This window comes from Malus sylvestris, chromosome 5 (assembly GCF_916048215.2).
Source record: "Malus sylvestris chromosome 5, drMalSylv7.2, whole genome shotgun sequence".
Lineage (NCBI taxonomy): Eukaryota > Viridiplantae > Streptophyta > Magnoliopsida > Rosales > Rosaceae > Malus > Malus sylvestris.
Genome location: NC_062264.1, coordinates 41931410 through 41945645, shown reverse-complemented (window position 1 = coordinate 41945645; position 14236 = coordinate 41931410). Strand labels below are relative to the sequence as shown.

At 32.9% G+C, this 14236-nt stretch overlaps 1 protein-coding gene across 1 annotated transcript; it reads left to right on the top strand.

Moving 5' to 3' along the window:
* The first annotated feature begins 13179 nt into the window (after positions 1-13179).
* On the top strand, positions 13180-14236 carry LOC126621774 (uncharacterized). The gene is made up of 3 exons (XM_050290354.1): positions 13180-13455; positions 13549-13695; positions 13789-14236. The coding sequence occupies exons 1-3, from the start codon at positions 13369-13371 to the stop codon at positions 14059-14061; spliced, it is 507 nt and encodes a 168-aa protein (XP_050146311.1). The 5' UTR covers positions 13180-13368; the 3' UTR covers positions 14062-14236.

Below are 14236 nucleotides of genomic sequence, written 5' to 3'. Positions count from 1 at the left end.
CCCCACCGTCAAATTTACCTGCAAAACAACAGTTTGATAGAAGAAGAAAAAAAACTTCAATCAAACTAAACAAACTTAGTTTTTTTTCTCTATTGCAATTTTTTTTCTCTATTACAAACCTTTTTAAATCTCTATTATGCTGTCTTAGACCCATCAAGGGGAATATTGAAGGGAACTTTAACGAAAAACACCCGGTACTGTTCACTTTAACGAAAAACCACATTTTTACACTAAAAAGTCAATCATGGTACTATTCACTTTACCCTTTATTTTGTCCTTATCATTAAAACTCAAAGTTTTCAAGCCCTTTTCATTAATTTTCCTAATATTGAAAGGTAGAAAAATTAAACAAGAAATATAGAGAAGAAATATGAAGGAACAAGAAAAATAGAGACGAGGAGTTTCTGCCGTGAAAGAACATCAAGAGAGAAATAGGGGGAATGGGGGTGTTGGTTATCGTAGAATTAGGTAATTGATAAATTTCTTATTTATTTCGTTAAACAATTAAGGAAAAAAAAATCAAATATAAGAAGATAAATACACACACCCACTCATAATGTAAATTATTAAATTTTAAAAAATTAGGGTGCACTCCCTTTATGTGGCCTTTAGTTGTTCAACAAAAATATATGTATTAGAGGTTCATTTATCTGCCACTAATAACTAATTTGTGGATGTGATTTTTTTCGTCCCTAAAAGTAGTAGCTGTAATAGGAGCATTTATTATTGTTATTCACCTATTACAATTAATAGAGACAAATCTATATTTCTGCTCCTAATAAAGATTAAAAAAAAAAGATTAATAGTTAGGAGCAAATCCTTATATCCGCCTCTAATTCACCGCCCTAATAATCACTATTCTTGTAGCATATACAATTATTTCATCATGATCTCTAGCACTTGAACGAAAATTTGGGAATAATTTGAGGACCGTAGAGAGTAATTAGGTAGCGTTTAATTTTCAAATTTTATTACTATGCTTCGACTTATGAGTAATGCATGTTTTTATGTATCATATTTACTAACCAATTAATTACCTATATGCATAGACAAATTCCTTTGTGAGTAATTAAATAAATTTCTGTAAGAGGTGGTAGATAAATTTGTGAATATTTTTGCTTTTGTAGCAATTTTTTATTTATTTTAACAATAAGATAGACACGGGTTAAGATCTTATTAGTTAGAAACTCCAGATCAGCTAATATTTCAATCAAGTGGAAAATATTCTTCTGCGTAGAAAGGTATATTAATGCATGACAGTATGAGAGAGATAAAAAATTTGTCACTTAGTACTATAGTCTAGTGATATTCATACGGTCTAGTGATATTTATCTTCACTTATAAGTGAGATATTTTAGATTCGATTATCACCGCCAAAAGTAAATTTGAACCACATTATTACTAGCTCATTGTGAGGCTAAGTCTACCCTCATTTTCCTTAGTGTAGATAATATCATTTGTTAAAAAAAACGTATTCATTTGTCTACTATAAAACGTATTCATTTGTCTACCATAGTATAAGACAGTGGTCCAACATATGTCCCTGTCCATCCTTCGAAAACCCAACACATCCGAATATAGATATGTGGTCATTCTATTAAGGCTTTTTATGGTACTGTATCCGCATCTCCTCTACAAGATAATGCACGTACAATATAGAGAATGTGAAAAGAAAAGAAAAAACGAATATCCATTTTCTCTCTTTGTTGAGGCTTCCCTTCTATTTTCCCTCGGTCGGCAGTAGCTCAGCTCTAATAGAGGAGATGTGGATATAGTACCAAAATTGGTAAAGAACTGAAGATGTTGTAGGTGATCCTCAGCACTTGCCAATTCTTACTCTAGTTCTTGATATGCCTAGCCATTCCAAACATGTAAACGATATGCCGAATTGAAGTAGCAAATATGCTGCTTTTTTCGATACAAGCACGTACCAACCTTTAAGGTTTGACAGACTGTTGATTAGGGTTTACAAATATAGTAGACTGAATAGAAAATCAGACTCCAAGACAATTAATAACATTTTAGATTAAAGCTTTTCTTCATGTCTGTCTCAATACAAAGGACCTAGGAGTTGAATTCATCTGCACGGCACTGCAGGCCATATTTACTGTATACATATACAGGATCCAAGTTTGCAACCGTATGGTATTACTCCTATGATCCTGTCAAATGTGAACTACTCTATACTCACACATGACACATGCATGTGAGATTTAGGATAATATCATGCATTGATGAATTGAAGGAGATAATTTATATATAACGTTTCTTCTAAAAGAAGTCATATTAAGAACAGTGCACACTTCTAATATATATAATAAGCTACAAAAAAAAATCAATCCTCCCTTCCTAATTCCTATAACAGCATAAATATATTACCAGATCGCATGAAATATGTTACAATATTTAAGCATGATAGCTCGTTTTGGTAGTGCAGCAGGGTGGTTAGAATGTGGTAGGTAAATTTAGTAGCCTTTACTTTGTTAGTTCAAGTTGCCATGACTCTAGAAAAAAAGAATGAGATGCAGCTCTATGTATTGGTCTCAATGAAGTAGTTCTGCAATACGGATTATTTTCAAACCCTATATTAAAATTTATTGCCACAATGAATTGTGTACAACTTTCACATGCATGACCTCAATCATCGTATGCATAGGGTCTAGATTCAGAAAAATTTCAAGTGTGACAGAGCTTCAGGCTTCAGCAAACCCATCAAATGCAACGCTAGCTCTAAATTCAGACTAGGGATGGGTAACGGTTATGGCGGGCGGGTAACCGCGGTTATTTATCCATAACCGTTTATTCTCATACCCGCATAACTGTTTACCCGTTGGGTAATTGTCTAAACGGTTATACTCATACCCATAACCGTTTATAAACGGTTAACCATACCCATAACTGTGTACCCATTTAACTGTAACCGTTCTGTATCCGTTTACCCATTTATCATTTTTAAACTCATTTATCCTTTCTTTTTTACCATTTACTCATTTTTCACCCGTCTACGTGTTTTTTTTAACAACTTGAAAATTAAAAAAGAAAAATTTGTCATAATTTTGTTTTTCTAACAATTAAACACCGTTATAGGTACATTCATCATACATTTCCGCATTTTAATTTTTTAAGTCCGTATACCATTCCAATAATTAAAATAATAGTTTACAGACGGTATTTTTAACTATTAGCAATGAAGGCAATATAAAATTTGATAAGTATTCTTAGGTTACGAAAACTGTTAAAAGACAGTATTCTTGGGTTATTTGACTCGGAATGTAAAATATTAACATAATATATATAATGGACCATGAAATTTAAAGTGGTTAAGGAAAACTATATTATATTAGCTATAGAAATCATGCACTATAGTCAATAGAATTGACCCAAGTTTTGTCTGATAGGGAACATGGTTTGTGTTAATTTTACATATATAAAATAAATGGGTAAATGGTTACCCGTGTATAACCGCGGTTAATACCCATAACCGCCCATTTAAATTTCACAGGTAAACGGTTATACTCATAACCGTTTATTTATCTAAACGGTTACCCATAACCGTAACCGTGAAATTTAAATGGGCGGGTAACCGCGGTTACCCATAACCAATGGGTATTTGTCCATCTCTAATTCAGACAGCCGCCTGCGCTTCTTTGCTGATTCCCTTCTTCAGGTTGTAGTACTCCAGAAACACAGGTCATCACTGAAAAGTGAAAATTATAAAGGAAAAAAAATGAGAAAGAAAATTGTCATGCACAATCAGTTTTTTGAATCAATACCAAAGTGAGAAATTAAATGGTACCTGAGGGAGGCATGCATAATTTAATTTTCTTTAGATGCATTAGTAATCACGCATACTGGATAATTCAAGTGCTAAATAAACAAAATTTAAGATTGTAGGTTTAATGTACACCAACTCGAATATATACGTATACCGTTTTGGTATAGTACATTGTAAAAATTTAACAGACTGCGGTTGGGAAATGGATGAATGAATTTCAACTGCCAATCCTAACAGAGCAAGCAAAAGAGTGCAGAAGAATTGCCGAGCAAATCTCCTTTGGCATAAAGCACACTACAAAAATAATGCAAGGCTGGCCAGCTTGTTCAGCCAGAATTAAGCATTTGTAATTGTAAGTGGCTACATGCCAGAGGAGACTTTGCTCTGTAATTTATGCAACTGCACAACCAAAAGCTTAAGTTGCGTAGTGTTGAAGTGGAGACTGTTATTTATGGCAACCCAGAAAGAGCATATGCTAGGGATCCTAAGGAACTATGCTTTCATTTGTCTGTTGAAAAGTAGAAGCTTCATTGACTTCATCCACAATTCGCGTCCGACTTTTTCATGGTAGAAAAACTTTAGTTGCACAGACTACTACTTTTTTTTCGGTTACAAGCTGTAAAGACTTCTTCATGAAGCTGATTTTACTGAATTGATTCGTGATTTTAAGTGGATTAAGTAATATGTTGCTGCACTAGAAGAGAGAAAATAACTGCAACTAATCAAATTCACAGTACTAAATCAGTGCCATATATACATGAGAGATTAATAGTCTAATGCTTTTTTATCTAGGGTTCTTATACAACTATAATCGGGATACTTTGGATGCGGTCCCTAATCCTTAACATTCTTTGATTAAAACCTTAATAGTATTCAAAGTTTGATCAAGGTCCCTTGACATTGTACACCTCATTATATTACTATTAATATTTATATTTTTATAGTTTTGACATTAATTGTGTTGATATTTTATGATATTTATAATCCTATAAATTTAAAATCCCCCATTATAATACTATTAGAAATAGTTACAATAAAAAAATTCAAACATTTTGATTGAATAAATGGATAAAAACTATGTAAAAATAAGAAATAATAAATGGCAAAAGAATGTATCCATAGTGTTAAAAAAATTGGTACATTTTACAAAAAAAATTTGTACATTTCACATATAACAAAGTGGTACATTAATAAAGAAGAATGGGTACATTATAAATAAATTAGGGTACAAATAAAAGATTAAAAATTATGAGTACAAATGTATTTTTAAAAAATATAGGCACTAAAAGAAATTAATACATGGGTACAAAATAAAACTAAAAAGAAAATACTACAAATTTTAAAAAAATGTTGCAAATTAAAAGTGGGTACAAACTAAAAATATAAATATATGATACAAACTTTAGGCATAAAACATAAGTATACCATATGTAATTTTTCTATCATTGATTAAATATACAATATCACATGACGGTATACACATCGGTACAAAAAACTTTAAAAAATTTGGGCACAAAAAGAAACTAATATATGGGTACAAATTAAAAATGAAAAGAAAATTGGCAAATTAAAAAATATTTACAAATTAAAAATAGGTACAAACTAAAAATAAAAATATATGATAAAAAAATTTAGCCATAAATATAAATATACTAATTGTAACATTTTTAACACTAAAGGAATATATTTAAAAATAAAAAATATTTTATTATTCAAATAATTAATGATGTTATTAATACCCAAAGACCTTGATCAAAAAATTGAAAATGAATAGGATTTTAATCAATGGAGTAACAAAAAAAAGGATGTGAACTTAATTTTCCCATTATAATCCCCAGTAAATTAGCCACCCAACATGGTCGGTGGTGGATCTAGGAAATAATATTATGGGGGTTAATAAGAATAGCGCGCGCAACGCGTTAATTTATTTTACCAAAAATAGCATGCATATCGCAATTTCATCGAGTCTTGATAGGCATGAAGTCATTTGGAAAGGCATACTGCACACCTGTTAATGTTTCATTTGAGAGGGTAACTAACATGTTCCAAGGCTACTCCCATATAAATGTTTAACAAAGACACACACTTATCTTGAACACACTAACAATGTTTGATATCATTGCATCTCATTAATATGTTTGTCCAAGAATGATGATACTTTGTTATTCACTGAGATCACCATTTCATTCACTCTTCTTTCATACATTTTATCAAACAATTGGATGGTATGTATGAAGCCAAATCTAATCTTCAAAATGACAACACTCAAGATATCCATGGACATTCACCGAAGTTTAGAAGGTCAGCATATCCATGGACGTTCACCGAAGTTCAGGAGGTCAACTGACCCCCCTCTGCCCCTCAATGCATCCGCCACTGGACACGGTAGTATATATATAAACATGTAGTTTTACTAGCTAGCTAGGACGTGAAACATTAAAAGGACCGAGCTGAAAATCGTGAAAAGAAAATTTATGAGGGAAGATTCAGAGCATGTTCTCGGTATATCTTTTTCTTCTACTTGTAGTCTTGTAATGTCATCTTCATCGCTTTCAGGACCACCAAATGGACCTAACAAAAGTTGATTTTGTTCGAGCAAAAATTCGAGGGTGCATTCACCCCTGCGGTGTATGTATACATTCGAACATACGTATCCATTTAATTTGCTTTTTTCATTATATATTTCCAGAGAACTATGTTGGCATGACATGAGTTACCCTATTTTAGTTAGGGGATTTTATTTTATTGATTTTTATAAATAGTCCCACTGTAATTAGCTAGCTAGCTTGCCTATTGTATTTTTAATTACTTGTAGAGTCCTCTTATAATTAACTTCCTATATATACTTCTACTTTGGAGAGGAATAATTAATACACCAAAAATTCCATAAACCCTAGACTTTATATTTTAGCAAAGTGCAACTGCACCTTCATGAACAACTGAACTCAAACATAAAGACTAAATTTTAAAGGGTAATAATGAAAATTCCGACAGGCTTCTACCCAAAGAAAACTAAAAAGAAAAACGAATATGATCATCGTTCTGCTGGAACACATAAGCTTGAGTGACTTATGAGGCTGCAGGATATGCCCTAGAACTGAAGTATATCCTTTAAACAAACACCATATGTGGGGATAAAATTCGAGGCTGTCTTTAATTTGACTCCCTTTTAACCAATTCCTTGTGTAATGTTTACACCAAATGCTAATTGGACCTCCAATATGTTTAGTTCATGTCAGAATTATGATGGAAGATGCTGGAGCATATATGATCTGTGTGTATGCTCATATATATTCTTTTTCTCTTGTCAACTCTCATATCACTTTATGCGGAAGTTCGAGACTGCCATTTACAATTGGTCTTTCTGCATGCCATTATCTCAACATACATATGCTTTTTTTTGGGTCAAATAGTAGAATGGTTAAAATATTTATCAAATTTAAAATTCTAATTCTAATTTTAAAATCATCAAAGTTCAAATATCTACCTTCCTTTCTTACTTTATATTTGTAGGCCCATGATTGAGGCATGGACCTTAATGAACGTGTGATAGATTAAGTTGGGTTGTATCCGATCTCAAGTTAACATCTCCGCAGAAGCCCACGTATGAATAAACGATTACATTGAGGGTCAGCCCAATTGCGATACACTAGGGTTGTAAACGCGTTGAGTCAAACTGAATGTCACTCTTCTTAAGTTTATTTTGTTTAATTTATTTCCAACTTAAACTAAATTTGACTTGCTTGTTATACGAGCCGAGCTCATTAAACTTAAAAACTCAGGGAAAAAGTATGGCTCGTTTGAGAAATACTTTTAAATGGTTGAAAACAAAAATATTTTTGGAACCAATCCTTAGTAAAAATGCAAGTAAATCTTGGAAACACTTAGACTGCTTCTTGCAAAAAGCACTCTAAGTGTTTTTAGAACTTAAAATCATCTTCTCTAAAGACACTTTTAGTCATTTAGTAGTACTTTCCAAACAAGTTCATAACTCATTCCTATATTCATTGTGGAAACGACCAAGAATCCATGCTATGTTAGCAAAACTAATGCTTCTTCAGCATTGACAAAATGGGATAAGTGAGACACAAAACAAGAGTGCATGGAATAAATTGAAGTATAATAGAGTGTAAAGGGTAACGTTAGATTTTGTGTAGAATTATATGGAACATTGCTAAAAATAAGCCTATTATTAATACATGTTTTATAGTATGGGTGAATTCTTTTTGTGTAGTTTCCATCTTAAGTTATGGCATAAATAATGAGATACACCTATGGTTGGTGGAGTCAGAAATCGAACCTTAAATCATGTGTGTGGAATTTTAGTCAATTAAAAAGGAGTTTTGGTTGCCATTTAATATTACGGTCTAGTAATATTCCTATTTATTAGTAAGTGGGATATTTTAGGTTTGATTCTCGCTAAAAGCGAATTTGAACCACATTATTGCTAGCTAATTGTGAGGCTAAACTCACCCTCCTCTTAGTATAAATAATATCGTTTCTTAAAGAAAAGAAAAAAAATTAGTTCTAGTTAATTATTCTCTAGTACAAGCAATATTTGATTCACATCCCATACAATTAAAAAATGATTATTGTCGTTCGTTTTTAAGAAGCAAACGCCAAAGACGACCATGTTTGAGACACGATTATTGAAAAACAAACCTTAGTATCATATAAATCACCTAGTCTTGGCTACTTTTCAAAAATTGGATTGCGCTTTTGCCCATCATGTGAGTGCGGATTCTTTAAACGAAGTGATGAAAAGCTAAAAGGTTTCACAAGCAAGCCTAGAAATTAAAAAGATGAACGGGATCAGATGAGCCATGCATTGAGCCTCCCTTCCCAGAGATATGTCAAACGCAAATGGACAAAGAGAAATGGGAAGCACAAAAATAAGGAGACAGATAAGGACCTCTTAGTAATCCGTCCTCCAAAAAGCAGGGGTAACACTAGCTCTGTGACTCTCTGGTAGCTCACACAAGAAAAAATTTACAGATAGCAGCCATACATTGGGACAGTGATTTAGGGTGGTATTTATGTGCAGCTGCATGCTAAAATCCAAAGTGTGTTTCTGCCTAAGGAGCATTTTTGTCATTTTCACAGTATTTTTTAATAATTAATTTTGTGTGTGTGTGTTTTTTCTTTTAATATTTATTTTATAATGAGTACCTCATAATAGGTTAACAATAATGTGGTTCAATTTTTTTTATTTTTAAACATGTTCAAAACATCTTAAAAGGCATGTAATACCGGTTATAAAAAAGGTCATTCGCACGTGGATAATAATGTGATTAAATTAGTTGTCAAATGATTGTTTTTTTTTTTTAACAAACGATATTATCTATTCTAAGGAGGAGGGGGGCTTAGCCTCACAATGGGCTAACAATAATGTGATTCAATCAGTTGTTTATTAAATATTATTTTCTCTATTTTAAACACGTTCAAAACATCTTAAGAGGCGTGTAATGGCGGTTATAAAAAAATTATTTCGCACGCGGATAATAATGTGATTAAATTAGTTGTCAAATGATTGTTTTTTTTTAACAAACGATATTATCTAGGGGAGGGGTGGGCTTAGCCTCACAATAGATTAGCAATAACGTGATTCAATCAATTGTTTATCAAATATTATTTTCTCTATTTTTTAAACACGTTCAAAACATCTTAAGAGCCGTGTAATGCCAGTTATAAAAAAAAGTCTTTCACACACGGATAATAATGTGATTAAATTAGTTGTCAAATGGTTAATTTTTTTTTTTAACAAACGATATTATCTACACTAAGGGGGAGGGGGTGGGCTTAGCCTCACAATGAGTTAGCAATAATGTGATTCAATCAATTGTTTATTAAATATTATTTTCTCTATTCTTAATGTAAATTCTATAGAGACTGATTTTATTATGTGAATTCAGCCACTTTAATTGGTTTATAAGGGGTTTCTTCTAGCATGATATAAGATTATTCATTTACTTCAAATATTTGATTTTCCTTTTGTCCATTTACGCATATAAATATATTTAAAACGTATAAGTCGCGTATATATATACAAGGGTTGTCTTGATGGGTTTGTGTGGCGGCAACTGCCTCACGTGACTAAAGGCTGGTTTGGTATTGCTGTGTTTTGAAAAAAAAACTGCTGTGAGAATAAGCGGCTATGAAATAAATCAGCAGAGTATTTGGTAAACTTTTTTGTAAAAGTGCTTTTGAAAAAAAAAAGCAGTCTAATAGTGGGTCTTTTCATTAAATGAGCACTGTAGCTCCGTGTGCTTTGAAAAAAAATCAGTTTTCCAAAGCTGAAAATAGCAGCTTCAGTTTTTTCCTTTGATTTTAGCTTATTCTCACAGCAGCTTCCAAAATAAGCCCTTTTTTTTTCAGTTTACCAAACACCTAAAACCCTCACAGCTTTTTTTCATGGATGTTTTTTTTTAAACACCTCATTCCCAAACCACCCGTAAGGTGTACGTTCATTCACACCAACTTTTAGTGAAACCTCTCCACTACTATGAAGCACAAATATAATCCTTGGTAGGAGAAAAACTATGGTGTCACCGTTGCACGTCCATTGTCTCGAAAAAAAATTTCCTTCGTTGAGCCAAATAATAAGGAAAATGATTCTAGTTCTTGATCTTAGTCATAATTCCCAATGACTCCTTCTCCTGAAAGTTATTGTTGCTTTACAACAGGGTGATTTGTCACAAAGACAGAGATCTAACTGGGGTGTAAGGAGATTGGCCTAACCACATTTGTCGCAAAGTAATTGTATAGCCTTCTATTGGTTGTAGTTTGCTAGTTGACATAGGGGTGTGTTATCCACACATCCCTTTTTATTTCTCCCACACCCTTTGTTAATTAATGTCCTTTGATCTTCTTCAATTCATCTTATCCGACGACCGAAAATTAAAAGAATATGAAAGAAGTAAAAAAATGTGTGTGAATATCACACCCCGTTGACATAATATCCGAACTGTCTTTGTAATAATCTTAAGTTTAATTAATTTCTGTTTCTCACTCTTATATTTGTTTGCACTAAACTTTTTCTTTGAAGAATGTATGAGTAAGTTTGATATATATTATTTTTGTTTGTCAGTTAATAACAACTTAAGATTTTAAGGTGAGTGATTGTTGTAACAAAATTAAAGATGAAAACGAAAAGCTATATATCTCTTCTTTCTGAGTAGCACAACAATCTTAAGTTTCGTATTTCACTTCTCTCCTATTTCATATATAAAATATTATAGCTAAATCTTGAATACGTACAATCAAATGCAAATCAACACCTTATGATAAATTGAGCATTGTTGCATTTGAGATTTCAAATATTTGAGTTTGCAACTTAGCTTGTATGTAGTCTAAAATATAACCCCATATGTTTAGATTGAGTGGCTCGTTATATCATTTTGTAAAGGGAATTTGGTGAGCCCTACTAAAGGGGAAAGAACGATAAAGAGTAGGACAGGATCCCCTTCCACAAAATCAACTAAGTTCGGAATCCAGACCGTTGAAATTTGATCTAACGGTTACAAATAAGACGTTTCTTTAAAAATTATTATAACTATAACTGTTGGATTAAATTTCAATGGCCTGAATCCCGAACTTAATAGATTTGGTGAAAATGAATAAAGCAGAATGTATAGTGTCAGAGCATGTGAGCTACGGTCAGTGGTAAAGCAATTAATAGAGCCAATCAACTGCACCTGCCAGCACTAATAATATACACTTTAAGGGTATGGCCATGCAGTGTGGTAGATATATATATTAAGGCAGGGGGAGACAAATCGATACCAAACCCGTGAAGACGTACTGTTAAATCAGTGTTAATGCATGCCTTGCATATATGGCTCTTCCTCCAGATTATTAGCTGGCTCAATGTCTGTGATGTACGTATGGGAGTAGGATTTTCTCCCCTCTTAATCTCTCTCTCATTTCAACTCTTCTTATTTAAACAGTTACAATTACGTCACATTTACATCTTATTTTGAATTTTTTATATAAAGAATAAGACAAAAAGAAGAGTGTAAGAGGAAAGGATGAAAAAGAATGATAATAGGAAGGGAGAGAATCATACTCCACGTACATGTGTTTTGTTCTGACATATCAAACCCCATCTCTGCCGACTCATTTCCCACAAACCCTAGCTATCCCAATGCAAATTTCCCAACTGGAAAAGTAGGTGAATGGGACAATAACATAATCCCATTCCTTCTTTTGTGGTTTTGGCTCTTGCTTATATAAAAATAGCTATTTAGCTAGAACTTGACTAGTTTACGGTATGGGATCCTCTCTGAGGCAAAGCCTCGGGATCCTCCTAACCTATTAACATAGGTTGTTGGATTTTGATTCAACGGCTACAATTATTATAACTTTTAGAGGGATCCTTTGTTTGTAGCCGTTTGATCAAAATTCAACAGTCCGTGTTATTAGGTCATGAGGATCCCAAGGATTTGCCTTGCAGAGGATCCAATTCCGTCCCCACCTGCCTTCTGTGCTCCTCTTAACTCTTTCAATCCTAATACTGGCGAATAATTTGTCTTAATCTTCATGTCTTGGACATGTACCAATTACTAGATCCCACCTCCATCTCAAATTAGATGGTACAATATATCTCAATAACCCATATTGTGTTCAGCAATCAAGTCATAAGACATTGTCTAACGTCTTTCCCAAAAAAAAAAAAAGACATTGTCTAACGTGATTGATTAACACCATATTAATGGGTGACCAACTCCCAAATGAGAGTGACATTCATGTAAGAATAGAATTCACTCTATTCTTTTTGTAGAGAACTTTAACGAAAAGCTTCTGGTACTGTTCATTTTAACGAAAAACCATATTTTTATACTAAAAAGTCAATCATAATACTATTCACTTTACCCTTTATTCTGTCCTTATCGTTAAAATTCAAAGTTTTCAAGTCATTTTCATTAGTTTTCTTTTTTTTTTTTAAGGAAAAAAAATTAAAAAGAAAAACCTCTGGGGCATCTACTACAAGAGTTATCAAAATGCAAGGCATTCCTTGCACAACTAGAAACAAAATTAGAATTCACTCTGTTTATTGTGTATGTTTACAATATTTAGTAATATTGTTTCTCTTTTTTTATCAATAATAAAAGGAAAAAGGAAACTTTACCATTTCCATTGGTTTTGGACTTATTTGATGTCTTATATAATTGTATACCATTTGATTTGTAGACTCAAACTTAACTAAACTAGTTAGAACAGTGTGCTTTCTTCTCTGCATCTAAGTTCAAATTTTCTTTTTTGTAACTTTGATAAATTTGGTGTAGAATAATTTACTATTGCCAAAAAAACAAATTGTATTGTCATTTGAATCATTTGCAAGACTTCTGTTGGATATACAGTTTTGCAGTACCTATGCCTATTCCGATAAAAACAAGAGGAGAATAGTTTGGAAATTCAAAATTCCAACACCCACTAATCAGTTAAAGCGCTCTCCTTGCTCTTGGCAAGCTATAAAAGCCATCCCATCCCATGCATGCCACAAAATTATTTAACTCAAATCCGAATACTAGCTAGTGTGCGTTTAAAAGTAAAAAACACAAAGAGAGAAACAGCCAAACAAAGAAACAGAGCTGATGAGAGCAATGGTCTCCGGGCTGCGGAAGAGAGTAGCATTGCGCCGAAAGCTTCAAATTCTAAGGAGCCTTACCAAGACAAAATCCGTAATATCATCTGTTCTTTTGATTTCTTGGTACAAACTAGCTAGCTAACCTATTAAACATTCTTTGTGTTTTGTTGGATGTTTGTACTTAAAGGTCAAGAGGACCTCCATAGTCGTGGATGCTTTACCCCACATTTATATGCTGAAACTCAAGCTTGAAGAAGTCCACAGAGAGTACTCGCATCTCATGGCTATCAAGACAGATTACATAAACCTAATCAAACATCTTCAAGTCCGCGAGGTCTCTCTCTCTCTCTCTCCCTCTCTCTCTCTCTCTCTCTCTGTACTCTATATTTATTAATTTTGTGAATATTGTATATGCATGGATGGGCAGGAAGTGAAGGTAGAGAAGATTGAGAAAGGGTTTCATGTGAGAGTGAAGTGTGAGAAAGCAAAGGACACTCTGGTTTCAGTTTTGGAGGTATTTGAAGAAATGGGTCTCAATGTTGTGCAAGCTAGAGTTTCATGCAACAACAATTTTTCTATGGAAGCCATTGCAGTTGTAGCTGATCACCAAAACCAAGAAAAGCTGGATGTGATAGTTGTGACACAGACAATACTTAGGGCCACCAAGATTAATCAAGATGGAAAGGAGACGCATGAATGATTTGTAGTTCCTCAAGTTAATAACTCTTAACTAGTAGTGTTGAATCTTCTCATCAATGTATAATGAAGATATTAATTGATGCGTATGTAATATAGAAGTATTTTTGTGTCACTTCCACTTTGAACATCTGAAAAAGGTATTGAAATCTGGTAATGAGACCAAAATTGAAACTTCA

Coding starts and splice junctions, on each gene's coding strand:
- LOC126621774 (XM_050290354.1), top strand. CDS start 13,369: ATGAGAGCAATGGTCTCCGGGCTGCGGAAGAGAGTAGCATTGCGCCGA. Junction 13,456..13,548: donor GCCTTACCAAGACAAAATCC/GTAATATCATCT, acceptor TTGTACTTAAAG/GTCAAGAGGACCTCCATAGT. Junction 13,696..13,788: donor AACATCTTCAAGTCCGCGAG/GTCTCTCTCTCT, acceptor ATGGATGGGCAG/GAAGTGAAGGTAGAGAAGAT.